Source organism: Canis lupus, chromosome 24, assembly GCF_048164855.1.
Source record: "Canis lupus baileyi chromosome 24, mCanLup2.hap1, whole genome shotgun sequence".
NCBI lineage: Eukaryota > Metazoa > Chordata > Mammalia > Carnivora > Canidae > Canis > Canis lupus.
In genome coordinates this window covers 44,231,652-44,259,541 of record NC_132861.1, presented here as the reverse complement: position 1 = coordinate 44,259,541, position 27,890 = coordinate 44,231,652, and the positions used below count along the sequence as shown (strand labels likewise).

General features: G+C 42.7%; 2 protein-coding genes and 1 long non-coding RNA gene across 34 annotated transcripts in view; 1 reads left to right on the top strand and 2 right to left on the bottom strand.

The window, feature by feature from the left end:
* SP140 (SP140 nuclear body protein) overlaps positions 1-1,769 on the bottom strand; it is a 68,212-nt gene extending 66,443 nt beyond the window's left edge. For 11 of the 19 annotated variants that reach the window (XM_072796592.1, XM_072796596.1, XM_072796594.1 and 8 more), the window contains exon 1: positions 1,441-1,769. In XM_072796592.1, the coding sequence (XP_072652693.1) occupies positions 1,441-1,754 (314 nt within the window). In that variant the 5' untranslated portion in view covers positions 1,755-1,769. The remainder of the gene's footprint in view (positions 1-1,440) is intronic. The other 8 variants (XM_072796605.1, XM_072796606.1, XM_072796616.1 and 5 more) reach the window with 5 other exon arrangements.
* Positions 1,421-27,890, top strand: part of SP110 (SP110 nuclear body protein) — a 39,617-nt gene continuing 13,147 nt past the window's right edge. For 4 of the 7 annotated variants that reach the window (XR_012016667.1, XM_072796618.1, XM_072796617.1 and 1 more), the window contains exons 1-13: positions 1,422-1,691; positions 4,050-4,197; positions 5,801-5,969; positions 7,838-8,089; positions 8,451-8,498; positions 11,095-11,172; positions 13,194-13,262; positions 13,527-13,577; positions 15,366-15,515; positions 17,406-17,486; positions 19,014-19,067; positions 23,921-24,064; positions 26,643-26,708. Coding sequence is in view for 6 of the 7 variants with exons in the window: in XM_072796618.1 (XP_072652719.1) it covers positions 1,672-1,691; positions 4,050-4,197; positions 5,801-5,969; positions 7,838-8,089; positions 8,451-8,498; positions 11,095-11,172; positions 13,194-13,262; positions 13,527-13,577; positions 15,366-15,515; positions 17,406-17,486; positions 19,014-19,067; positions 23,921-24,064; positions 26,643-26,708 (1,330 nt within the window). In the remaining variant the exon portion in view is untranslated. Of the gene's footprint in view, positions 1,692-4,049; positions 4,198-5,800; positions 5,970-7,837; positions 8,090-8,450; positions 8,499-11,094; positions 11,173-13,193; positions 13,263-13,526; positions 13,578-15,365; positions 15,516-17,405; positions 17,487-19,013; positions 19,068-23,920; positions 24,065-26,642; positions 26,709-27,890 lie in introns of all 7 variants that reach the window. The other 3 variants (XM_072796622.1, XM_072796621.1, XM_072796619.1) reach the window with 3 other exon arrangements.
* Positions 27,495-27,890, bottom strand: part of LOC140616146 (uncharacterized) — a 59,116-nt gene continuing 58,720 nt past the window's right edge. For all 8 annotated transcript variants that reach the window (XR_012016668.1, XR_012016670.1, XR_012016674.1 and 5 more), the window contains one exon: positions 27,495-27,762. This is a non-coding gene — a long non-coding RNA (uncharacterized lncRNA). The remainder of the gene's footprint in view (positions 27,763-27,890) is intronic.

Below are 27,890 nucleotides of genomic sequence, written 5' to 3'. Positions count from 1 at the left end.
GATTACATTTGCTAAAACTCATCAAGTTAAATGTACACTTAAGATGAATATGTTTTATACCTCAATAAAATTGAGCTAAAAAGGAATTATACATAATTTTAGTAAATTCTCAGTACGTATGTCATTGAAATAACAGCTGAAGTTTTCCCATTATTCCCAAGCATGTGTTGCTTAGATAAAAACATCTTTTATCTTTATTCACATCTTTTTCCAGTTTAATCATTTCTGTCCAATCTGGCATTTATGTTTCCACTCCTGCCGTTTTTTGTTTTTATTTTTCCTTTGCCTAATCTATCTCTTGGCGGGTCTAAAGGAGGAGATTCTTGGTTCCAGGCTGGGATATCCAATGTCCATGAAAGGGTTTTCCAGGGTAAGCGGAGGGCTTCACGTATGTGAGGTGTGACAGCTGGGGTCCCAATCCCTCTCACTGCCCACGTCCCTGCACTGCACAGTGCTGTGTGCTCTGGAGTGCTGGGACACCACAGCACCCTCTCCTCAGCAGTGGGCATCACGTTGACTCCTGGGCCTCCTTCCATTACCATGGACCTCCTGAGGCTCCTAGGCTTCTATCATCCTTACAGTGGTGACCTACCAGCACCAGGGCTGGGCCTGTTGCTCTAGAATCTGCTCGACCATGCTGGTGCCTCCATAGCAAGCATGGAAGGGCTCTCATTCAAACAGGTGAACCTTGGTTTCAAGGCTTCTGAGACCCCAGAATTGTTTTTCCCATCTTTTTTTTTTTTCCCGAGGAGCATATGGATGTCCTGGTAAGGGGTACTCATGGGTATAACACATTTGCTAATTATTGATTTAAATAAAGTTAAACAAATTTCTATGTTATGGGATTTCTCAGAGACCTTACATGCCAGTGTACATAAGGAAATCTTTAAAGGGTGTGTGGAGGGGATATATTGCTTTCCCTGAAGTGACTAGAACACTAGTGTCTTCTCTCAGTCCCGGCTCTGCCTTAGACCTGACTTCACATCCCCAGCCCTCAAATGCCTGCCTGGCCCCTGGCCACTTTCCTGCCCAGAGGTCTGCCTACCTCTGCATGACTTCAGATTATATTCAGGTTCCCTGTAATCTCAATTTTCTTAGGCAATATTTTTATCCTGACAAATTATGGGCATTTCTGAGTCCCCTCCCCTCCCCTTTTGCATGTTTTTTAAAGCTTGATGATTTCTAGTAAATTTATTCAGTCATATAACCGTCACCACAATTCAGTATGGGAACATTTGCATCCGCACCCCCAAAAAAAGTACAGAATAAGGACAAGTCCTGAGGAAGCAGAAGTGAGAAGGGAAACACACAGATAGTAGACTCCCAGTACAGCTCCTGTGGCCCTTGGGGCTGGACCCTTATGCCTCCTCCCCTCTGCTCACCCCTCCCCGGGCTGGTCTGGATGGCAGCGCCCCCACCTCCCCCAAACACCCCAGGAACCTCACAAGTGTCTGGACGGAGATGGAGGGAGGCTCATGCACGGTCTTCAGCTTCCTGCACGAAGTGCTCCAAATACTTTCACTTTTCTTTTCTCCGGAAGCCTGGCCCTCACTGCATGTGGCAAAGCACAGACTTCCTGTTTCACCCACTGGCATCTCCCTGCTGTTTTCTCCGTCTTCCAAGAGTGATCCCAGGGCCCAGCCCCTGGACTGGTGAAAGGGGAAGGAGCAGATGGCAGACCTAGCATCCAGGTGGGTTTTTGTCTCAGCTGCTTTATTCTTCATTTTTTTGGTGGTTGGGCTCTGATAGTTCATTTCCTGGCAGCAGCTACAGGGTGGAACTCAACTATTGAAACTGTGAGCCTTTCTCTTTGTAAAATATTGTCTTCCAAAGATAGAGAGGCATGTGGGATTTAACCAGAGACTCTGAGAAAGGGGGACAGACGTGGGAGTGGTGGAGGGAGCAGAGACACAGCTCAACTCTTTTTTCCCTAAATTTTAGCCCACTGTTGTGAATAGAACCAGGATTTGCTCTCTACGTCCTCTTCCGTGCTCTGTGATTTACACTCGGCCCCAAATGGGCAATTAATTCAATTATTATCCATTGCCCAAGTGACTAGCAGTAGTTGGTGGAAAAAAGACAATAGGGAGAGAACATTTAATTTCCTCTCTAGTGAACTTTTTATATATTTTTCTTAAGCACATTTATAATTGCTTCCTTGAAATAAATTCCTAGAAGTGAAATTTGGGACTCAAGGAAATACATACTGTAGAACATTTGACCTTGATTGTTAAATTAGCCTCCAGAACATTTGGACCTGTTTATAATCTCACCAAGAACATCTCTGATTATTGCTTTCATTCTTTATGTCGGACAATTTGATAGGTAAACATTATTAAGTTATCTTCTTCTGTGCTGTTCCAACTACTAGTGAATTGCCATGTTTTTTATATATTTATTGCACACTTGACCTAATTGCTTATTGTCTTTCTTTCTTTCTTTCTTTCTTTCTTTCTTTCTTTCTTTCTTTCTTTCTGAAAAATTTTCTACATGGATGTTTGTCTTTTGCTTATCCGTTTTTAAGACTTCTTTACGTGATAAAAATCTGAACACTCGCATATGAGACCCAATATCATGCACTAGTAAAAAATGGGGCTTTAGTCTGAAAAGCTCTGCTTTGCCAACCTTGGGCTAGTTACTTAAGCTCTCTGGGTCTTGCTTTCATTGTTGAGAATCATAACAGATGAAGAATAAGGAACCTGGTGGATATTATGTTCTGAATGCTGTTGTATAATTAATCATCCTAAATGTAACCCCCAGGGCCACTTCCTCCTCTTACCATGTGTTCACTCTGGCTTTCTCGGGCTCTGTGCTGATGTTTGCAGTATTCTTCTCTGTATCATGGATTCTATGTCATGGATGCTAGATTTCTCTTCCACCTGTTCTCAATCTTCCAGGATTTCTTCACTAGTATAATAAAATCCCTTATGGCATCTTTTCTTTTCCAGTACTGTTATGGTTTATCCTATTTTTACAGTATGTTTATTTTTTACTGTCAAAGGATGTGGGAATGAGTAGGAAGAGGAGGGTTGCTCAATTTACCACTGCGATTAGTCCTAGAAACAGTCATTAATTATAGCTTAATTTTCAATCTTACACAAAATGAAGTTGAAAAAATGAGATCTCTGGTTTTTAAAAAAAAAAATCACTGAGTGATTGAACTTTTTGTTAGCATTTCTCTTGACAATTTGTCAGGAATGTCATCTGAAGTTTTATGCCTATTATGACTTATTGATATTTTCTCCTGGCCTATCAATGGCTAATTTTTATGTGTCACATGAGCACGGGAATGGCGCATGTCTATTCTAGAGATATGAAATCGATACATATAATAAATCAGTTAAGTTACCTTTACTAGTGGTGTCTTTCACATCTCTCATGTCTGTTTATGTTTAGCCTACTTGTGTGTCAAAGATTGTAGGTGGTTTACTAAAGTTTCTAAATATCAATTTTCCTCTTACTACTCATTATTGGGTGGTTCCTCTTTATAAGCTTTGCTGGTGTCTGCCTTAAGCTGACGCCCAGGCAATCTTAATTCAGTCAACATAGCTATGGACCATAGAACTTATGACCAAAAAAAAAAACAAACAAACAGACAAAAAAACTTATGACCATAAAGGGCATACTTGTGAGATTTAGGGCAAGTTAGTAAACATCCCTATGTCTCAGTCTCCTCAACATAATGGATACAATCATAGTAACCATCTTGCAAGGGTTTTGTGAAGATCAAATAAGTTACTGCATGTGAAACCCTTAGAACAAAGTCTAGTACATAGGAAGTACTCAATAAACATTAACTATTTTTAATATGTTTACCAGCAGCCCCTTTGGGATTTTGGCATTATATTGCTGGTCATTTTCTGCCTCCATGATTGCTGGGCATTGTCATTACCTCTTATGCCCATGCGCCTTTGAGGCGGGCATTGCTTTGCAGACTGCTAAGATTTGCTTTTGGGACCAGGATGCTGGTCTGAAGATACCCATTGAGTGCAAAAAGCAGGTTCCCAAGTTCCCAGAGTCTTCCCTCTCTTCTCATGTCTTTTTCATAGGATGCCCACCTTGACCAAGGCCATAGAAGAGACTCTTCACCAGCACTTTGTATACCAGAAGCTAGAGATTGCCTATGCCATCTACAAGCCATTTCCCTTCCTCGAAGGCTTCCGAGATAATTCTATCATCACTGAGACAATGTACAGGGTGAGTCACGCTGCCTGCTTTCCCATGGCAGCCTAGTCCCACCAAGAAGTCCCAATTATTGAAGTTTCAAACTACAAATGTCTAGTGCTTCTGGAGCTTGGAAGCCTAGTCCAAAATGTTCATTATCAGGGAAAAACAGGGTCACGGGGGCTGCCATACAGATGATCTCAACATAGGTGGCTTAAAACAAAAGAAATTTATCACCTCACAGTTTTGGAAGCCAGAAGTACAAAATCAAGGTGTTGGCAGGGTTGGTTCCTTCTAGAGGCTCTGACAGAGAATCCATTTTTTGACTCTCCCACCTTCTGGTGGTACCAGCAATTCTTTGTGTTCCTTGGCTGGTAGAAAAATCACTTAACCACTATTTTAATCTCTACATCTGATCTTTTCCTTTCCTTGTCTTTTCCCCTTCTCTTCTTTTATAAGGACACTTGTCACTGTGATTTAGAGCCCACCTTCATCCAGGATAATCTCATCTCAAGATCTTAAATTAATTATATCTGCAAAGATCCTTTTTCCAAGTAAGGTCACATTTACAGGTTTCAAGTGGACATAACTTTTGGAAGAGTGACACCATTCAACTCACAAGGCATTCAACCCTCCCAATTCCTAAGAGCTTCTTGGGCAAAGTTCATTCAGATGTGAAGCAAGACAGACATTGGAAAATATGGCTACATGGACAAAAAATGACATTCTTTTCATAATTTGGGAGGTTTTGTGCATTTCCTGAGCCCCAGGCTTAGGGAAGTACAATGGTTCAACGATCTTCTCCCCATCTTGGCCTGGTTGGCTCCAATCCCTTTTCAGGTCACAGCCCAGATGTCAATCCTCAGAGAGGCTTCCTTAACCCACTCACTCATCTAACCAATTTCTCAAAGAAATCTGTGCTTTCCTCTCATAACACTTCTCTCAATAGCAACTGGGCATTCTTTACTTTGTGCTTATTATTTAATGCCCATCTTCTCCTCCTGACAGTGTCTCTCCCTCAGTATGGATAGCACCATGTTGGTCTTATCCATTTCTATGTACCTAAGGACTAGCCTAGTAGGCGCTCAGTAACTATTATGCAGTCAATTCTCTCCTGCCGTGTTTCTCCTTTAGGCCAAGCTCTCATGAAGAGGAGTTCTCTGGCTGATTTCCCTGTGGCTAGAAGCCATTCAGGTCATCACCAGTCCGAGAGAGTGAACAGAGGTTAACAAGCAATCAGCAGAATTGCCACTTGCGACCAACTAATTGGTTGCATTGCTACAGAGTTCTGCCCAGAGTCTTAGAGAATTTGCACAGTAGCAGCCTTTGACTCTCCTTTACTTCCCTAAAATTTCTCTCTTCTCTCAAATGTACCTAAAATAAGGTTCACAAAGCAGACGTATTTTAAAGAAGGCTAAGTTATTTATTCCTATGACTAACAATCCAAATATATGTGAAGTTCCAAAAGTAAACATGTGGAACTGTGATTTCTCTATGTTAGAGTTTGTATATTTGTATTAAATTTCTTCTTAAAAGAACAAAATATCATTCTTACAACTTAGAGAACAACAGATGTGTAAAAAACTTCCATTCCATTTTATAGCCATTTATAATAATCCTGATTCCATTTTTTAAGGAATCCATGGAAGCCTATAGAAATAAGGTCCCCATACCCAGAGTGGTATACAACATCCTCACTCACCTGGAGAAGACCTTCAACCTGTCATTTCTGGAGATATTGTTCAGCCAAATTAACCTGTATGAGTACCCCAACCTGAAGACAATTCTCAAGGGCTTCAAAAATGGTACGAGGCTTCTTGAATATCTTTTGGGCTATAAAAGCATGCCGGAAGCTGCTGTGCTCAAAGTTTGGGTTGGCTTTCAGCCCCGTAGAATTATGAACTTCAAATGTCCAGTTCTCTGGGAAGATAAGGAGTGTACTCTCTCATGGGTGCACCAGGAAGAGCAGCCTCTGGCTCCAGTTCTCTAAGAGGAGTTTCTAGAGGACACATTTCTGTCTTACCTGTTCTATGAAGTGAGGGAAGGTTGTACTCTTTACCCCACTGGACAGTCTCTAGGGAAATGCAGTTGCAGATACTCAGTCTGGTAGAAGGATAAGGAGAGCCAGAGGGGAAGAGAAATGAATAGGGATGGATAATAAGTATCTTTTTTTTTTTTGAGTACTTACTATGTACTAGGCATCATCTCAAGCACTTTCTATGATTATCTCATCTTTAAAACAATCCTGTGAAGTCGGTATTATCCCCATCCGACATATGAAGAAATCAAAGCTCAGAATATCTTTCCCGAAGTTCCTTGTCTGTTAAGAGCAGAGCCAGCTGCCCTACTTGGGTTTCCCAACCCCAGGTCCTGAGTTTTCCATCCCTCTTTTAAACAAAGACTGGTGGAAGGGAGAGTGTAAAGCTGGAGGACAAAAAAAAAAAAAAAAAAGCTGGAGTACAGAGGAGAGGGAGCTTAAGACAGAGAGAAGGTATAAGAAGGAAGCAGAGCTTGAAGTGCATTGGGGAATAAAAACGAGCTGGATAAATAAAGAGCAGGAGAGAGAGAGCAAGCACAGAGCCAGGAAGGAAGAAGCCAGGGCAAAAAGAAGAGGTGATGCAATCACTTTAGGTTTAAGGACACACACTTTGGCTGAGGCACATGGTTCACATATCTAAGAACAACAGGAAGAGGACCAGTAGATCATATTGCACTGTGACATTTTGTTAATGGGGTCACCACTGTTGATGGCAAGAGTTGCCTACCCCCCAAAATAAATGACTTCTTGAGCTAAAGGGGCAGCAAAAGAGAAAAGCGCCCTTCCAGGCAGGCACAGGTGCACTTGAGCCCGTGCTCCTGGCAGCATCAGGGGGGCACAGGGAGGACTGGGCTCTCAGAGGCCACACTGAGTCAATGGGAGAGCCAGAGGCACCATAAACAGCAGTGCCCCGCCCTAGCCCAGCTGGTGCATCCTTCTGGATCTGCAGCCCTCTGTTTTTGTCATAGGCCCCGCTCAAAAATCTCACCTTATTTTCCTTTTTCTGTTCCCTGATTAAGAAAACTTCTGAAATAAATGATAGAGAAGAATCCCAAGAGAAACCCAGCCTTGGAAGGAATGACATGTAGGAAGCCAAAGGGCCTGGAGTATTGAGGATGGAGAGGAAGTTTGGTGTGGCCCATCACAGGTTGCAAGGCAGGAAGACACAGAAGCTCGTTCTGCAGAAATGAGCAGAAACCAGAGTAGAAAGGATGCAGCTTGTGAAGGAATTTCTATTTCATCTTATTTGCTACAGGGAGGTGTGATGTGTTTATTTATTAAAACAGGAACATGTGTTGACATTATAATATTATAAAACATTGTCTAAATTCTGAAACCAAAATTTAAGAAAAGCTAAAGAAGATGAAATCCCTGAGTACGAAGTCAAACTCAGCTTTATGTGTGAAACGACTTTGGTATTAAATCAGAGTCGAATGCCCAGATTAAATACATAGACTGGAAGGAGCCACTAAAGGATGATGCTGGTGAGGAACCTGTTCTCCACACCTGGAGGAGAGGGGGAGGAGGAAGATGGATTACTGCATGCCCCTGACCCTTTGGAGGTCCCCCACAAAGAAATTCCCTAATAATTCTGAGTATCCAGGGTGTTGACGTGTGTTCCTTCACCAATTGCAGCTGTCATTTCCTACCGACAACGGAACAGAACTGTGCCCACCCTCCTTGAAGCCCCAGCCTACCCAGCAGAAGGGCGCTCTCTCCAGACACTGCTGCCGTTGCTGCCACCCCAACACCCACCCCATGCACCCAGTGTCAGTGAGCCCAGCGCGTCCACACAGCACAGAGCTGAGATCTTGGGCGAACCATCCAGCCCTTCTGGCCCTGCCGTGGCTCTCCCCAGAGCCACCCAGGAAAGAAGGATCACTCCAGGTGAGGACCACACCTTGTCCATCACCTGTGCCTCCCCTGCATAGGGTACCTTGGTCATATCTAGAAGCCTAGGGTTCCACCTTTTTGTTAAACTGGTCCATCCCATGTGCCCACCTACCACACACAGCCTTTTCCAAGAAGGATGATGGGCACTGCCGGGGGCTTGAGGAAAGCCTAGAGGCCAAACACCTGCTTCCCACCCCTGGAACAGCCCAACTCTCCACCCTGAGGCCTCTGTGTTTCTGTGCTAGGTGTTTTTACCATTTGCTTTCCTCCCTGACACTCTGTCCCTGTACCCTGTAATGATTTTTCTTCCTCTCTTCAATGACCAATGACAACTTAACATCCCAAATAAATGAAGACGAAGACTCACAAGAGATCCCCAGCACGCCCCCTGACACTGTGCAAGGTAATATTGCTTGGGGATGATTTAGTTCAGTTCAAAGTAGGTATGAGGGGCAAACATGCACCTGCCAACCCCAAGGCTTGTGGTAAGATCCCAGGGAGAAAGAATTGGGTGTGACAAAGAAAAAGAAACGGAGGGACAAATGCACCAATTCAGCACAGGATTACCTATCAGGGATGCCTCCACAACCAGTTTGATGCTTGATGTCCAGCTCATAACAGTGTTCTGAGTGGACACATCACTTGTGCAATACATCCCTCTTTGACCACTACTCAATCATTCACCCTCTGATTACAGGGGCCTTTCAGTTTCAATCACATTCATTTTTATGGGGTTTGGATTCTAATTATAATGTTATTGAAATTATTAGAAAAGATGATTAAACATTGAAAGATCTGCTGATTGAAAGATCTGATAAAACGCTGAAAGATTTGGCTTCCAAAGTTGTGTTTCTTCTTTCCCCCCAACTATCATTATTAAGGACTTTTGATTACATTAAATATAACCATGGAGCATTATTGGGCACTGTCAAAAATGGCATCGTGAATTCTGAGCTCTCCAATACTGAGGCATAAAGGGCCCCCCATGGACCAAATGTTTTCTTCCTTCCTCTAATACACACCATCCAAATAAGATGGACATAATCATGAAGCCAATAACATGGAAGATCCCTTCTTCTAGATTACCAAAAGAAAGAATGAATTAAATTCATTCATTGTATCCTACACTGTATCCTACAACTGAAACTAGTATAACACTGTATATTAACTACATTAGAATTTAAAAAAAAAATTTTTTTAGGGCAACCTGGGTGACTTGGCAGTTTAGTACTGCCTTTGGCCCGGGGCGTGATCCTGGAGACCTGGGATCGAGTCCCACGTCGGGCTCCCTGCATGGAGCCTGCTTCTCCCTCTGCCTGTGTCTCTGCCTCTCTCTGTGTGTCTCTCATGAATAAATAAATAAAATCTTTAAAAAAAATTTTTAATAATAAAATAGAAAAAAATTAGTAAGCAGCTAGTTGAAGTTGAAAGGAAATAACCCTTGACTCTCCCCATCTATCCCAACCTTACCAGGCTTTGGTGTTCAGTGGGCCCCATCGTTTTTCGTGGCTGGAACAGATTGTTCTGTTCCTCCTCCCTCTGGTCCCTGTTTGCTAATCCTGGGATCTGAAATTCCTCTTCTTCCTCTGCTCAATGTCTGGTAATAATCTGAGCTCCCAAACAAAAGATAAAGAAATGCTCAAAGAGATGCCCACCAGGCCCTGTGTCAGGTAATTTCGATGTGGACAACTACAGTCTGCCTTACTTTCCATGTCTACCGAGAGGAGAGGCCATTCAGGTCTCCCTGAGACAGGGTTCTCCTTGCTGCTCTGGACCACCCTCTTCACCCAGCTCCCAGCTGTCCACTCAGCCCCCCGGGAGCTTGGACAGGCAGGAGATCCTAGGAAGGACAAGGGAGATGAGTCTGGGAAAGGTAGACTCAGAGCAAGAGCACAGAAGATGAGGGTCAGAAGCCCCACTAGTACCCAGTGGGCCTGGGCTGCAAACATCACTAGGAGATCTGCTAAGCAAGAGCTTTCACCGCCATGAGGGCATGTGACAGGAAAGGACACAGGACTGAGGCGGAGCAGGACTGCATAACTCACCCGTGCAACCTGAGGTCACTGCAAGAAGGTAAAGTTCAAAACTACTCCATCCAAATGCAGAGCAAACAAAAACACACTGTGTGGCCCTGACACTGAACTGGCAACCCAGACGTGGATGGTTCTTTTTCCCAGCCCTCACCCTGACTCTGGGCAAATTTCACCTTCAACCCTAGTCATTTCTGTATCGTTTCGATTTGTGAGAGTTGATATGATTCAAATAATTTGAAATGCAACAATTATTTCAAATGTCTAATGACCGCTTGCCATCTGCCTCAATGACCTACTCTTAAGCAGACCAAAATTTGAGATAGGTCACATGGCACCGTATAAGCAGGAAGAAGGTGCCAGTCTTACTTGAGATTTATTATGGCCTCCAACCCTTCTGTTCTTGGGGCACCAAAAACTAGAACTTTGTATTTATCTGCTATTAACACGTGGTAGCAAGTAGAGGTTAGCTCCTGCTTTCTCAGTTCTTGTACACAGAAATACATACGGCTCTTAGCTTCCTTCACTATTTTTCAAAGTGAAGTAATGACAAAGGGAGCGGTTCAAAAATATCCATTCACAGACCTCTAAGCAGTAGCGTGTATTTTTCATATGACGAAGACGTTCCCTTTCGTTGAAGCCACCAGAATTCAAGGTCAGCACTCACACTGCTCAGAGCCTCATTCCTTGCATGAGGGTTGCTAAGAGCCCTTGTTCCTCCCTTCAAGTGAGCAAGAGGAACCTTTTGAAACAGGACAAACTGAGCCCTCCTCTGCAGGGCAGTTGCTCCCTGATTCACTGGGATAGCCACACAGGTAACTGATGACAAACTGATCAAATCAAGGCAGGGCCAGGAGCTCCAGGGTTTGGCAGCTCCCTAGCCTTAGCACCCCCCTGCTCTCCCCTCAGCTCCCTCGGGACTTTTCCTTCAGCCTGTTCCAAGCTCTGAACCAAATTCTCTTTTGTTAGTGATAAGAGTTGACTCTCCTGAACCAAATGACCCCAAAGAGCTCCAGGAGGCATCCAGCACACCTCCCAACAAGAAAGGTAAGGAAGGATTGCCTTTCTCCCATAGACGTCGGGAGCAGGAATTTGGAGCTGTTTTCTGCTTTTCTGATCATATTTTGCCGGGAGCACCCACCATGGGATTGTAGTCATGAGGCTCTTGACAGCTTGTTTCTTCAGTTCCCACTCACTGCATCTCCCTTGATGGTCTCCATGAAGAGACCATCTCCATGAAGATTCTAGGGAAACAAGAAGGCGTTGAGGGCCATTGAAATATGTACTTGTTGCAATTGTCTGCTCTGAAATCACCAAGGTCTCCTTCACCCACAACTTCTTGGAGGGTTAGTCGTACCACTTTAACTGAAAGCTGGTTCCCTGAGAGGACACTGCTTCGTCTTAAGACGGGGCTGCAGACTCTGCTATCACTCATGGCGAAAGGCAGGGTGGATATCTACCACTTGCTACCCAGCCAGCCTCTTGTTCCTTCATCCTCTACTTTGAGGCTTAACCATTCAAATGAAAGATTCCCTCCCTCTTCATCACTATCATCCCAGACTTGCCCCCAATTCCTCAGCAGACCTCAAGGCTGATATAGAATTTTTCTGCCAGCGCAAGTCTTGCCACCATCCTGGACACCTTCGACATACCCAGGGATGCTTCCCTGGATCTTTCCCAGTGACTTTTTCCTGCACTGATTCTTGACCTTCTGCACTCAAAGGCAACGCATCAACCTTCTATTTGCTGAAGTCTGGCTTAACTTCCCAATAATTAACTAATTAATTATTTAAAAGTTAATTCAAGGGGTACCTGGGAGGCTCAGTCAGTTAAGCCTCTGACTCTTGATTTTGGCTCAGGTCATGATCTCGGGCAGTGGGATCAAGGCCCTCGTTGGGCTGCACACTGGGTCCAGAGCCTGTTTGTCCCTCTCTCTCTGCTCCTCTCTTAGCTTTCACATGCATTCTCTCTCTCTCTCTCTCTCTCTCTCAAATAAATAAATAAATAAATAAATAAATAAATAAATAAATAAAAGTTAAAAGTTAAAAGTTAAAAGTTAATTTGAAAGTATCCCTGCCTGATTTCTTCCTTACAATTTGTTCTCTCTGGAGCTGTCCTTCAACCTCACTTGGATAACCAGTCCATTGGCTTTCCTCTTGTCTGGTCCATTATATGCCTCTCTTCATGCCCCACCATAACAGGTTAGAGTCCACAAACCATCGCTTCAGTAACCTCTTGCTGACACACTAATCTGCCTTCCTCTTTCTGTCTTTTCCTAGAACCCTCTGGCAGGTCTTGGAGGGATCTGTTATCTGCTTTCTGCACACTGCGTCTGAAGGCAGGCCCTGCTGGGGAGAGCCACACAGCAGGGCAGAGTACATAGGCTGTGTCTTCATGAGTTCCAAGTAAATGATCCTCCCACACTGCATGACAATTCCACAATGATCCTTTCCAACCCTGAGCTTTTTCTTCAAAATGCTGACCTCCCCCCTCCACAGCATTTCCCTTTTCTTGACAGATTACTTTTCCTCTTACTTCCTAGAAAGGCATCAGATAGGAATCCCCTCAGTTCCTGCTACCAACCTGCAAACTCCAACTGTATCTGTCCCCTCCTGTCCGGTGCCCTCTTTCTCTCTATGGCAATCCTTCCACCTCACCTAATGGTGTCCATGATCCCTTCTCTCTCCTGAGAATTCAGCATTTCCGTGTCACAGGATCTGCATTCAGCCACTGCCCGAGCCTGCCATAGCTCATAAAAGGAGCCTCCTCTTGATCTTCAGCTCATTTTACCTGCTTCCATAGCTCTCTCTTCCATTTCACAACCAAACTGCTAGCAATGAGTTAACTAAACTCGTTGTCCCCATCTCGTCATGTGTCTCTCTCCTCTACCACGTTAGAATTTCTTCTCCCTCATTACTCCATGAAGTAGCATCACATAAAGTCACCAGTGACCGCCTTGCCACTGTGGTCTGAAGACCAAAATTGAAAGCTGAAATTTGTTAAAATATAAAGTTGGCAGATCTATGTTTGTAGCCATGGAAAGATGATCTGTACTCTTTCTTTCTTAGGAAAGAAAAGAAAAAGAAGTATCTGGTCAACTTCAAAAAAGAGACGCCAGACAAAAAGCCTCCCAAAAGGTAAGACAAGAGAACAAAAGGAGGTCAGAGACTGCAGACCGCTCATGCTTGTAAGTCAAGGTGTGGGAAGTTGGATTTTATTGTAATGAAATGAGGAGACATCGAAAAGGTCTAATCAATGAAATGGCATGATCTCACTTTACATTTGACAAGAACAGTTGTGGGGCTGGGTAAAGAATAAATTGGAAACAGAATAGAATGGAAGCAGGGCAACCGTTGTGAGGGTTCAACTTGCCACTCAAGTTGACAGAACTCTGCTTTCAGATCTGGCAGTGGAAACGGAAAGAGGAGAGCCAGCTCAAGACCAACTTGGAGGTAGCATTGACAGGCCTCGATAAATTGGAAGCTGGGGAGGAGAGAGAAGTTAAGTCTTGCTCTTCAGTGTCTGGCTTGAATGGCTGGGTGAATGGTGGCATACGTTGCTTAGAGAAGATGCAAATAATTGGGGGGAATCTTTAAGTTTTCCATTTTTGACTGCCCATTTCAAGATTTGCGCTAGCTGTTTATGCCCTTGTGCCATGCCAGGTGGAGCTTTGTCAAAAACTGTGAAGTGTCTGACATGGTGCCCCACTTGCATAGGCACATTCTTTACATATAGGACCACTGCATATGGGTCAGGGGAGAGAATTCCTTATTGATACTCATCACCAGCTCAACAGCCAGAGTAACACCACAGCATCGACCCACCACATGCAGACCCATGGGCATGAGGAGAGAGCTGATGAAATCGCTCCAGGAGGCAAATGATATCCCATAGACAAGGGACAGGGAATGATGGATTTTTCTGTTCACAGATGGAACAGGGGCAGCCATCCTCTTTCCCTCCTGAAAGGAGAAAAAAAAAATTGCTGCTTTGAGATAAGATTGAAACAATTCTGGGTCCTAACCCTAATTTTTTGAAATTTAAATGCCTCTTTCTAAGAGGCAGAGAAAGTCCAGGTGTCTCCAGCTTTTACTAAAGATGTTTCCAAGTTCTGGGCTTCGTCCCCTTTGATGTATAAATACCCCGTGGAGGGAGGGCTCCAGTCCTGGTACTTTGGGACTTAACCTAGGAAGCAAGCCCTCCTGTAGGCATTTAGCAATCTCAGGAGATGAGAAGTTTTATTATTCTTTTGGATCAGATGGCAATTTACTAGCTACAGATCTCATTCTCATGGTATGTGAAAAGCGGAATGTTTCTAGGGAAATGAAAGCAAGCATTCCCTATTTTTATTCTGTATACATTTCCACGTCTCAAGAGGCTAGGGCTTTTTACAGAAGCACAGAGAAATCAAGGGAGTTTAGTTTCCTCACAGTCTGCCAATCTGGCACTCAATTAAAAAAAAATCAGATCCAAAAATATAAGGCCTTGGCAAACTGAAGGCATCCAGGTCTGTGGGAAAGAGAACCCTAACCCTGACAACCCCCCAGCTCAGGCAACGCAAGTCCTCTCTGTTCCAGCCTCTCACTCCATCTCGGGGCCCCTCAATCCTTCTATATCCGATATCTTGCACTCTCCCTACTAGAGGCACCCAGGGACACTTGGGTCCCTCCTTATCCACCCATAGGCCCTCAGAAAGCTGGAAAGGTACTTGGAAACCTTCTTCCAGTGCCAAAACAGACCACTTGGCTTTTTTTTTTTTTTAAGATTTTGTTTATTTATTCATGAGATACAGAGAGAGAGGCAGAGACAGAAGCAGGCAGAGGGAGAAGCAGGCTCATGCAGGGAGCCCAACATGGGACTCGATTCTGGGTCTCCAGGATCACGCCCTGGGTTGAAGATGGTGCTAAACCGCTGAGCCACCCGGGTTGCCCCCCTTGGCCATTCTTACTCGATGTGGCCACCTCCAGGACCAATACCACAGGGCCCAGGAAAGAAATCCCACTGCTCTGGAGGTCTGGTTAATTGCAACAGGTTGAACAGGCGTGAGAGCAGGTGGTGAGTCCAAGAGAGAAAGAAAGGTGCACACGAGAAAAAGTATACAATTGCAGACACATAGCAAGAGAAAAACAAGGCACAGGGGCACAGAGATCTCAAGTGAGGGCTGGAGGCATGGGAGGGAGAGGAAGAGCTTTACTGGGTGCCCCCCATGGAAACCATTCACAAATCACTATTTGGCCCAGGGAAAGCCTCACCTGGGCCCAGAATCCAAGAGAAGCTCCAAGTGGTGGATCAGACAACTCAAAGGAAGGGCGATTCAACCAAGAAGTCAAACTTGACTACAAGGGTCCAAAAGGCAAGCATTGAATGTGCCCAAACCTCTGGACCAGAAGGTAAGAGAGTCCGCCCTTTATGCTCAGTGTGGGAGGGTCTCGCACGCAGCAGGCACAGCACTAGGTGGATGTGTAAAGGTAATAGTAGAAGGAGGGAGAAGTGCAGAGAAAGATGGTGAGGTGTGTGTGACAAGAGAGAGCAAAGATCTGCTGCACTTGAGATTTTGTGCAGAAACAGCTCCAGCCACAGGGTACGGGTGACCTCAGTCAGCGGTGGCCTAAGGCAGCAGCTCTTAAAGTTCTTGGTCTGCAGACTTCTTTACACTCTTAAAAATTATGGAGGACCCTAAAGACTTTTTGATTATGTTGTTTATATTTACCAATATGTACTGCATCAGAAATTAAAACCAATCATTGAAAAATATTTGTGTTAATTCATTTATAAGTAACAGTGATACACCAACTACCTGTTAACATAAATAACATCTTTTATGAAAAATAAATATATTTTCCAAACACAAAGATTGGTGAGAGGACTGACACTATTTTACATTTTTACAAATCTCTTAATGTCTAGTGGAGTCAAAGACAGCTGGATTCGTAGAGGTGCTTCTCTGTTTGACCGGTTGGGATACATTGCTTTGCTTCGTGAGGATCTGTAGTGTGAAAGGGTGGAGTGTTTTTGCCGTTTTTTGAGATATCTGTGTATGCTTATCTTTGATATTATACCCAAAGTCAAGAAGGGTTGGTTTCTTAAACGTTAGTTGTGAGGTGGCATCTGAAACCACATCAATGAACTTTTATAATCAGTTGCAATGCAATGCATTATGCTGTCTTGCATTTTAAAAGGATTTTCTATTTATGCAGGATTTTATAATATCTTGGACATTTGGAAAATAGTGGTTCACTGACTTATACAGTGAGCTTGTAGCTCAATCACACAAGTATTTTTCTTGAGACATTCATGCTTCAAGATGTAGCTAAGTGCTTCATACGGACTTCCCAGTTTTTCACATAGATTATTAAAAAGAGATGTACTCAAGGGTAGAAATGTAATAAAGTTAATCATTATAATTGGTTCATCAAGAACATTCTTTTTTTTTTTTTGGTAGAGATTTATTTATTTATTCATGAGAGACAAAGAGAGAGAGGCAGAGACACAGGCAGAGGGAGAAGCAGGCTCCCTGCAGAGAGCCCGATGTGGGACTTGAGCTGGGACCCCAGGATCACCACCTAAGCCAAAAGCAGCCACTCAACCACTGAGCCACCCAGGCATCCCCATCAAGAACATTCTTAAGTGAAACTGACCTTTTCTTTTCTTTTTTTTTCTTTTCTTTTTTTTATTTATTTATTTTTTTCCTTTTCTTTTTTTTTTTAATGGTCTGTTGTAGGGAAGACTGCATAAGGTTTAGGGACACTTGCTTTAATTTATACTATGGCACCAGCAGCTTTACCTGCCAAAGCTCTTGCTCCATGTGAGCACATGTCAACATATGAAAGGCAAAGAACGTCTTAGTAAGGAACCGATTTTGACCTCAGAGATCTCCTGAAAGGGTTTCTGGGATGCCCTAGGGATTCACGACCCCACTTTGAGCCTCTGGTCCCAGGACTCAGATGACTGCCCTTCGCTGGATATCTCCATTGGCAGAGGACACTCTGCTGCCCAGCCTTGCTCTATTCCTCCCCAGAGTGGCAGACAGACCCAGTAGTAGAGTCATTCTCAGGAAGGGTTATGGAGACTCAAGCAAGACCTGGAACCTCCAGCCTTCACCAAAAATGTCTGTCCTGGGACCTCAGGACACTCCTAGGAACTTTCCAGGGCCATTTTCTGAGACCTGAAAGAAATGTCTTTCTTTCTTTCTTTCTTTCTTTCTTTCTTTCTTTCTTTCTTTCTTTCTTTCTTTCTTTCTTTCTTTCTTTCTTTCTCTTTCTTTCTTTCTTCTTTTTCAGAAATCAGTGATGACTATTCAGAAACAAATGAAGAAAAGAGACCCCAGGAGCCGCCCGGCACACCACTAAGCATCCTGCATGGTAAAGATGAGGGATTGCAAGTCTCGAAGTGCAGTCTTCAGGAGCCCAAATTCAGAGCTTTTTGATTCTAAACCAACCCTTTTTCCATTATCACTGCCCTAAGGAGCCCTCTTGGATATTTTTTCCTAACCATGAACACAACCTATGATATTTTAATACCACAAATATATTATATACCCATTTATGTTTGGATAGATAGATAATTATCTTGAGGAGGAATAAATATCTGCCTATCTATATACTTCATACATAAAAAGAGTAAGATTCCCCACCCTAATCTCCAAACTAATTTTTTCTACCTTGAGACAATACCACTACTGCTGAATGTATTCTATTTTTTTAAATAATAAATTTATTTTTTATTGGTGTTCAATTTGCCAACATACAGAATAACACCCAGTGCTCATCCCGTCAAGTGCCCCCCTCAGTGCCCGTCACCCAGTCACCCCAAACCCCTGCCCACCTCCCCTTCCACCACCCCTAGTTCATTTCCCAGAATTAGGAGTCTTCATGTTCTGTCTCCCTTTCTGATATTTCCTACCCATTTCTTCTCCCTTCCCTTCTATTCCCCTTCACTATTATTTATATTCCCCAAATGAATGAGACCATATAATGTCTGTCCTTCTCCGACTGACTTACTTCACTCAGCATAATACCCTCCAGTTCCATCCACGTTGAAGCAAATGGTGGGTATTTGTCGTTTCTAATGGCTGAGGAATATTCCATTGTATACATAAACCACATCTTCTTTATCCTGCTGAATATATTCTAAATACTTCATGGTACTCTATTGAAAGTGTTCAAGCCATGGAACAAAATTTTTCCAAAGACCCAAATTTCCATGTTTCTCACTTACCCTTTCTGAGAGAATTGGGAAGAGAACAGCTCATCAGAAACACAAATATAATACTACAACCGAGCAGTTGCCACTGATGTCATTGTGGGCATGTGCTGACAAGTGGTGAGGTGAATCCACCCTCACAATTACTACGCCACAGTGCACATTTGCTATCACTATCCTCAGGGGGAAAGAAAATATGAACATTCTTCTGTTTGTTGGCGATGTTCACAAATTCACAGAATGCAACTCTCAAATGGCAAGTATTTATTGTCAGAAAGAATGGGTTGAATTTGACCCTCTTAAGGTACAAATAATCAATTTAACAGTTTCTCCCACATTGCACTAACTTATATAGTAATATTGCAAATTTTCTCATGGATATTTTCATTTTATTTTTACAACAATCCTTAGAGAATGTTGAATAATGAATTCCAATTTTATAGATGAGACTGAGGCATGTAAAGGATGAGTGGGTTTTTCCAAGATTGTGGATAAACGATGATGGCATAGGATGAGATGAGTGCCATGGCCCCCTAGAACTCTCTTCAAGCCCCATCATTCCCCATTATAAAGGAAAGGATTGAAATAATACTGACAAAGCTTTGTCAACCCAATATTATCTGAAATGAGGTAGTCACAAAATTTAAAGCCCGTTTAAAATTACTTTCTTTCTCATTACTTTCTAGATCCAACAAAGAATGGAAATAAATCACCTTTGGGAAAATCTCCTGGGGAAAAGCGTAAGTGTAAAGAACCTATTTGGTTTCTGTTAGGGTGGATTTGATGTTACTTTTTTTGGGTTGTTAATGCTCTTCCAGGCTACAAAAGACATCCTACACCATAAAAAGATTTGTGCTTTTTAAAACAGGGATTTATTTTTTTCAACACAGAAAATTTTCCACACTATAAAAGCAATAAGCAGCAGCCAGTAGGATTAGCTTGTTGTATGTGACAACAACCACCCTTCTCTTCAAAAACCAATGGCTGAAATAAGAGAGTTTATTTCTCTCTCCCACGTGGAGGTGGGCAGTCAGGGCTGCTGACACATGCACCTAGAGTCTCAAACTGTCATTAGTCATTGCACCACCATCCTCAGAGTGTGGCCCCTTCTCACTGAGGTCCAGCCAGCGAGTCTACAGTCCCACCAAAGGAAAGAGGCAAGGTCTGGTGGCGGGGTGGGGGAGTGGGGAGGGTGCATCTCTCCTCCATTGAAGGGCACTATCTGCAGGTTGCAGTTAGATATTCTGTTAATATCTCATTGCTTAGGAGTGACCTGACTACACCTAACTGCACAGGAGGCTGGGAAATGTAATTTTTATACTCAAAGGACAAGTATCCAGCTCAAAATCAATACTTTTATTAATAAAGAGGAGTGAGACCAGAGAAAGCCAAACAATCAGCAGTCCAGGCCTTGCACACTGTAGTGGTGAGCACTGGTGGTGCTCTGCACTATTTCCAGTTCTCTTCCCTGCCCTGGACACTACATTTCCCAGCTCCTGGGAGAAATGCAGTGTCCAGGGCAGAGAATCAAGCCTTGCATTGGGCTCCCTGCTCTGCAGGGAACCTGTTGCTCTCTGCTGTTCCCCCAGCTTGTGCTCTGCTCTCTCTCTCTCTCTCTCTCTCTGTCAAATAAAGAAACAAAATCTTTTAAAAATAACAGCACAGAGGTGCCACTGTGCAGCTCTCCATACCCTCTTCATCTGATAGTGGAAGAAGAAGGTGCCAGAGGACCAAGGCAGTGTGGGTCTCAGCACCACCATAAAGGCTGCTGGGAGCTTCCAAGTCCTGCAGGGGACTCTGTGTGATTAAGACATAACATTGTCAACATTTAGCCACCAAAATGTGGTTTTGTTTGTACAACAGCACAGCCTATCTTGTCTTATGTGATACAATGTTCCCAGTAAAATCCACAGAATCTATACAGGAAGCTGTTAATCAGGAAGTGAAACTCTTATTTCATCTGCTTCTCCCACTTTATTTCTATACCTTAGAAATATGCATAGCTTTATCTTATTCTATATACATAGAAGCATCTACTATATGGTCTATAAAGAGTTTTTTCATTGGGTATTTAATACATATATCTGCATATCAATGTTATGTTTTTCTTTCTTTTAGTTATATAGCACATTATTGTATAATTAGCAATTTAGTTTAAATAATCGCCTATATGATGGGCAGTTAGGTTATCTCCAATTTTTATATGAAAATAGAAATCAGGGCAGCCCAGGTGGCTCAGCGGTTTAGTGCTGTCTGCAGCCCGGGGTGTGATCCTGGAGACCCGGGATCGAGTCCCACATCAGGCTCCCTGCATGGAGCCTGCTTCTCCCTCTGCCTGTGTCTGTGCCCTCCTCTCTCTCTCTCTCTCTCTCTCTCTCTCTCTCTCTCTGTGTGTCTCTCATGGATAAATAAATAAAATATTAAAAAAGAAAAGAAAATAGAAATCATGTATGTGTGTGTTTGTACCTTTGCACGTATATCCAGTAATTTCCTCAGAATTAATTTCAAAGTGTGAGATTACTTGGGTAGAGTCTGCATATCTTTGATTTCATCTTTGTCAGCAAATTGTTCTTCAAAAAATGGGATTGTTTACATTCCCTTTGACAATAGATGAGTGCTCATTTTCTATGTCCTCATCAACACTAAGTAGGATAAAACCTTTTAAAGAACAGGGATCCTTAAAGCCAAACAACGTGGGTTTTTTTTGTTTTGTTTTGTTTTTTTTTTTTGATTATTGGTCTGAAGACAATTTTTAAGTACATGTGTCACTTGTATTTCCTCTTTGAGTATTTTCAATTATGTTCTCTCCCATTTTCCTAGTGCCTATTTCTCTTTTGCTTTATCTAGTAAGGATATTAACTCTTTATATTTTACATATATTGCAATTTTCCCCATTTTTTGTCTTAATATTATAAGGATGTTTTTGAAGTGTGGACATCTTTTATTTTTTAACCAGCCAAATCTGTTCATCTTTTACCTTTATGATTTTTGCCCTTGAGTTTTTAGCTAAGTAAATCTCTTTTGTTTTTGAAGATTTTATTTATATATTTGAGAGAGAGCATGAGAGAGAGCACAAACAGAGGGGAGGGGCAGAGGGAGAGATTCCCCACTGTTGATAATTTGGTATATATATGACTTCTTTGTTCAATGGTTTTTTATTTCCAAGTAAAATGGAATAATTTTTTTACATAAATTTATTTATAAGGGGTGTCTGGGTGGTTCAGCAATTGAGTGTCTGTCTTCAGCTCAGGGCATGGTCCCAGAGTGCCGGGATTGAGTCCCACATCAGGCTCCCCTCAAGGAGTCTGCTTCTCCCTCTGCCTATGTCTCTGCCTCTCTCACTCTGCATCTCTCATGAACAAATAAATAAAATCTTTAAAAAATTATTTATAAAGTATTGACATCTCAAGCTTGTAAATCAATATTTATAGCTATGAGATTATTTTTTTTCTGTTTTAGAAAAGAAGATAGAAAAATATAACCTGCCATCTTCAAAAAGAAGGCAGGGGCAAAAGCTCCCAAGAAGTAAGCATAAAGAGTGAAGTTATTATTCCCTTGTTCATCAAGGTCCTTACCTGGATGACCAGCATGGCCTCCTCTCCAGGCACATGGTCATCTGAGTATCCCTGGAACACAGCCAGTCCCATCTCTGCCCCCTAGGTCACCCTGTTAAAGGACCCTTCCTCAGAAAAGAAGGAGAACCCAGACACCATGATGGTTCCAGCAGAATTCTTTTCTCTTATCATTGGGAGGAATAGGGTGGAACTGAACAGGAGATGTCACATAGTTTTGAGATTAGGACTGTGTCTAGTCTGGCTCAGAGCCAGGATGAGTAGAGAAAGCTAGTCTTAATGGCCAGGTAGGATTCAAACTCCCAATATCAAACTGGAATTAGATTTGGAGTCCCAAGCATTCAAAAACCATCTGAATTGGGCAGCCCGTGTGGTTCAGCGGTTTAGCGCTGCCTTCAGCCCAGGGTCTGATCCTGGAGACCCAGGATCGAGTCCCATGTCCGGCTCCCTGCCTGTGTCTCTCTGCCTGTGTCTCTGCCTCTCTCTCTCTCTCTCTCTCTGTCTCTCATGAATAAATAAATAAAATCTTTAAAAAAAAACCTGAATTGACTTATGGCTACTTATCATGTGTCTACTCCATGCATGAAAATTGCATTATTTGCAGTATAGGAAACAAAAATTTGTGAAACTGCACATTTTGGTTCCTACGCTTTAGCTTTCTGACATCCTCATCATCCTGTTCTCCTCCCCTGAACTCTTTCCCTCCTACCTTTCTCCTTCCCTCTCCCTTCATTCTCTTACTCAAAACTATGTACCCAAACTAGGGCCCAAGATGTGCTAGTCGGTAAGGATTCCCTTGGATTCTGGGCCATTCCATGAGCACCCTGGGAGGGCATTTCCCCTCAGCTCCCAACATGTATCATGACATGAGCATCACTGCTTTGGACATGTGCTCCAAATTTTCCTGCTTATTTATAGTGCCTCTCAGTCTCAGAGTTTGACCCAGGAGGGGACTCAGATCTACTTGCTTGCCCTCGTTTTTGTCTTTTCTCTTTCTCGCAATTTCCCACCTCCTCTCTTCCCTTGGCTAGAGAAAACTTAGTCTTTGTCATATGCTGAGTTTTTTTTTTTTTTTTTTTTTTATATGCTGAGTTTTCTTTACCAATGACTTCTAGGAAAACTTCACATTTAGACCTCCAAACTTGTATTGGTAGTACATAAAGGTAATTTTTGGAACTTAGAAAACCTTTGGGCTCTCAACAAGTTCTGTGTTTCAAGATTTTGTGCATGGTCTCCCAAAAGGTCTCAACTAAGCAGTGATGACTCAGTTTTAGCCAGTGTCTGTCCGTTCCCAGAAACTTATTGATTTAATAATTAGGGAACCCTGGGCCACTGTGATTTATGAGGATAAAATTACATCATTTTAATATTTTCAAAAATATGCTCTCCTTATGTATACAGTCAATAAAGGTGAATGGAGGGAGCCTGGATAGCTCAGTCTGTTAAGCAACTGCCTTTGGCTCAGGTCATGACTCCAGGGTCCTGGGATCAAGTTTTGCATCAGGGTCTTTGCTCAGTGGGGAACTTGCTTCTCACCTCTGCTTTCTGTGCTTCTCACCTCTGCCTGCTGTTCTCCTGGTTGTGCTGTCTCTCTCTTTCTGACAAACAAATAAATAATTAATTAAAAACAAAAACAAAGGTGAATAGAGTGTGAGATATGTGTCAGGCACATGTCCTAGGTCCTACAGACTCAGCAGTGAGCAAAACACAAATATCCCTGCCCTCATGGAGCTTACATTCTAATTGATGCATGTATAATTAATAAACAAAAAGAGGAGTTGAAGGGGGAAAAGAGAACAGGATGGAGTATTGTGATTTGGGGGAGGAAAAAAAAGATAAACACAAAAAAGAAGAGGAAGGACTATAAGAAAACAGCAGATAAAAGTGAGGTATAAGGGTACAGGGATTTCCTAAAAGGTTGAAGACTGGGGTATGAGATGGGAAGTCACTAAAAGAGGGAGGAAGAGGTTCACTGGGAACCACAATTTAAAACTATTAACAGATTACTATCCCATGGGCAGCATCACCTGAGCACAGAATCCAAGAGAATCCCCAAGTGATGGATCAGGCAACTGAAAGGAAGGATGATTCAACGAGGAGCTCAAAGGTCATGACAAGGGCCCAAAAAGCAAAGATTCAATGTGTTCAAACCTTGGAACCAAAGGGTAAGCTGGGGACTGAATCTGTCATCTGAATGCTCAGTATGGGAGAGTCTCTCATGGAGCAGGCACAGGGTTGGGTGGTACGCAAAGGAAACAGTAGAAGGGAGCAGTGCAGAGAAGTCAGCAAGGAGCTGCTGGAAGTGGTTGTGGGAAGAAGCCAGTGCAGTCCCCACAATGTGCAGGTCACCTCAGCTGTGACACATGGACTCACATGACTACTTCCCAGTGTCTATTGTTTACATTTCTATTTGTAGAGTCACCACTGCTCCACTGTGTCTGAGAGCTCCTGTCTGATTCAAGTTCACCCCATATGAGGAGTGACACCAATCCTCAAAGTGGACACACTCTTAGGAGTATTTCTTAATGATTTATTTCTAGAAGAGAAGTGACTTAGTCAATAAGTCTACATATCTAAAATTAACACATATTGATGATCAAATTTTTGTTAGTTTAGATGCCCATTAACATTACATGGATGCTCCTTTCCCTAAGCCTCCACCAAAACTAGACTTTTCTGTGTTGAAGATTAAAAGCAAAGAATGGTGGCACCTGAGTGGCTCAGTGGTTGAGCATCTGCCTTTGGCTCAGGTCATGATCCCAGGGTCCTGGAATCTAGTCCTGTATCAGGCTCCCTGTAGGAAGCCTGCCTCTCCATCTGCCTATGTCTCTGCCTTTCTCTCTGTGTCTCTCATGAATGAATAAATAAAACCTTAAAAAAAAAAAAAAGCAAAGAATGATATTCTACTCATGTTTTCCTTTGAATTTCTTTGCACTTTGCTTGTGATAGGTTGTATCACTATTGATATCTCAGAAGGTTATATACCCTTACCCTGTGGACTCTGGGTGGCCATGTCACTTGACTGGACAAGGAAATGTGGACAGAGGTGTGAGGGTCACTTCAAAACCAAACCTTTCGGAGCCTGTGTATCATCTTTTTCTCTGTCATGGGACAGCAATGGCTCTAGACAGAGCTTTCTCTGTCCCCAGAATCCATGTATGACAATGACATGGAACTGCATCTAACTTGTGATGAACAAGTAGCGTGAAGGAGATGTACAATGGGGTTGTTCTAAACCAGCACTTGACAAACTTTCTAAAAGGGGCCAGATAATAGTTTAAGCTTTGCTGCCCATACAGTCTCTACTGCAACTACTCAACACTGCCATTGTAGCATGAAAGCAGCTGGAGACAAACATATAAGCAAATGCTCCTGGCTGTGTTCCAGTAAAACTTTATGTATAAAAGCAGGTATTGACCTGATTTGGTTCTCGAGTTGTCATTTGCCAATACCTATAATCAACCACAGAGATTTAGGAGGTTTACAATTTGCCATAACATCATCTAGCCTATTTCTCCTAAGATACTTGTTTTTTTATATATATATATTTTATTTATTTATTCATGAGAGACACAGAGAGAGAGAGAGAGAGGCAGAGACACAGGCAGAGGGAGAAGCAGGCTCCATGCAGGGAGCCCAACATGGGACTTGATCCGAGGTCTCCAGGATCACACCCTGGGCCAAAGGCGGCACTAAACCGCTGAGCCACCCGGGCTACCCTAAGATACCTGTTTTTTAAATAAATCTGTTATTAGAATTTTTTTCTTTTTGAAATCACCTGTTCATATTTGCCCATTTTTTATAGGACAATTCAGTTTTGTTTAATCAATTACAGAAATCAACACTTTGTTAATGTATTGACATTTTTCTTATTTTATTTGTATTTATTTATTTTATTTAAATTTTTAACGTGAGAAATTTTTGGTAGTGGAGACTTTTTAAAATATTTTATTTAGACAAATCAGTTTTATCTTTTCCAAGATGGTTTATGCCAGAGTTTCTCAACCTTGACACTTACTGGCATTTGGAGCTGAATAATTCTTTGTTATGAGTGCTGTCATGTGCATCGTGAGAAGATTAGCAACATCCCAGCCATTAACTGCTAGTAGCATCTTCCTCCCAGTTGTGAGAAACAAAAAGATTTCCCAATATTGTCAAATATCCCCCAGGGGACCAAACCACCCAGCACTGAGAACCATGGCTTTGTGTCCTATGTATTTCTTCCTTAAAAAGCCCTTTCTATGTTATAAAGTTATACCCTTTATTCTACTGTTTATATTAAATACATGTATATACATTATTATATTAATATATGAATATATTAATTTATGAATATACAGCTTCTGTAGTATTTTTAGCCTTCCTATTTATCAACGTGAGCTGGCTCTTTTTCCATGGTCAATGCTATAATGTTCCTTTCACAAGATTCATATCTCCTTTGTCTCTCCAAAGTGGTAGAAATTCAAAAATTACTTTAAAATAATTGACATAAAGGACAGCCCGGGTGGCTCAGCGGTTCATTGCCACTTTCAGCCCAGGGCATGATCCTGGAGTCCCGGGATCGAGTCCCACATCGGGCTCCCTGCATGGAACCTGCTTCTCCCTCTGCCTGTGTCTCTACCTCTCTCTCTCTCTGTGCCTCTCATGAATAAATAAATAAATAATCTTTAGAAAAAAATAGTTGATATAAAGCATGTAAATCTATGTTTCCAACTACAAATGATATTATTATTATTTTTTTAGAAAAGAGAAGGAAAGAAGATACCAGTTCAAGTTCAACAAGGGATCAGAAAAATATTCCCCTGAAGAGTAAGTAAGCCCGAAGCAGGGCCTGGCCATCAGTCTGCTTGATGCCCTGTTTGTCTGCTGACTCTTTGTCTCCCTCTCTTCCTCCTCGTTCCCTCCCATGCTAGGTCTCCTTCACCTGCATTCTCTGCTCTAACAGGGTGCCAGCCACACCTGATACTCCAGGTGAATGCTGGCACATACCTTATACTGCCTACCCAATCACCCACTTCTGTACAGATTCTTCAACACAGAACTATACAAAGACCCAAAATGATTAAAAGAGAATGATCAAACCCATGAGTCAAGTTCTAACATCAATTTATACTTCCTTCATTCTAAAACTTGGTGAAAACCCTTATGAAAGCAAAGCCCGGATGATGTTCCTACCTACAAAGAGCTGAGCTTTCTATTGCTTTGATAGGGGTGTGAGCCTGGTCCTATGCTTCAGCCTGTGAGCTTGCTTCTGCCCCCTGCACTCTGAGGCCTCTTGGGGTCACCATCCTTCTCTCTTTCTCCTCCTCTTTTCCCTCCTCCTTTTCTGCTTGAGCTCAATTTTCTTCTGCTTTTGTGACACTTCTTCAGCATTATCCCCTCTCACTCTCCCTTCCCTCTTTAGGCTCCAGTAACATTGGTCTTTTCTCCCCCATGAATTTATTATTGAAGCGGAGCAGGTGCTACTTGAGATGGGGTCCACAGGCTGGTGCCATCTACAAGCCTGTTTGTGGCAGGTCTATAAAAAGAAGGAGCTTATAAATTAACTGTGACATTAGACATGCTGTCTTCACAGCAAGCCTTCCTCAGTGGAGATACCTTGATTTCTTCTTTTATTTCTTTCCTTTTTTTATCTTTTTTTCTTTTTTGAGAGAGAGACAGACAGACAGAGATCATATGTACCCCTGGTGGGGAGGGGGTTTGGTGTAGGCAGAGGGAGAGAGAGAATCCCAATCATGGTCCACATCCATCATGGAGCCTGACATGGGGTTCGATCCCACGACCTGGAGAGCCTTGATTCTATTTTGGTCAGCTGCTATCTCATCACACACGACATGTTGAGTAGCACTGGTGCATTACATGCCTAAGAAAAACACATGTACCAGGAATTAATACAAAGGAAAACACACATGTACCTGGCACCTAGGTCAAGAAACACACACAATCCAACCCCTACCCACATCCTGAGTGCTCCCACCAGCCTGATTTCTC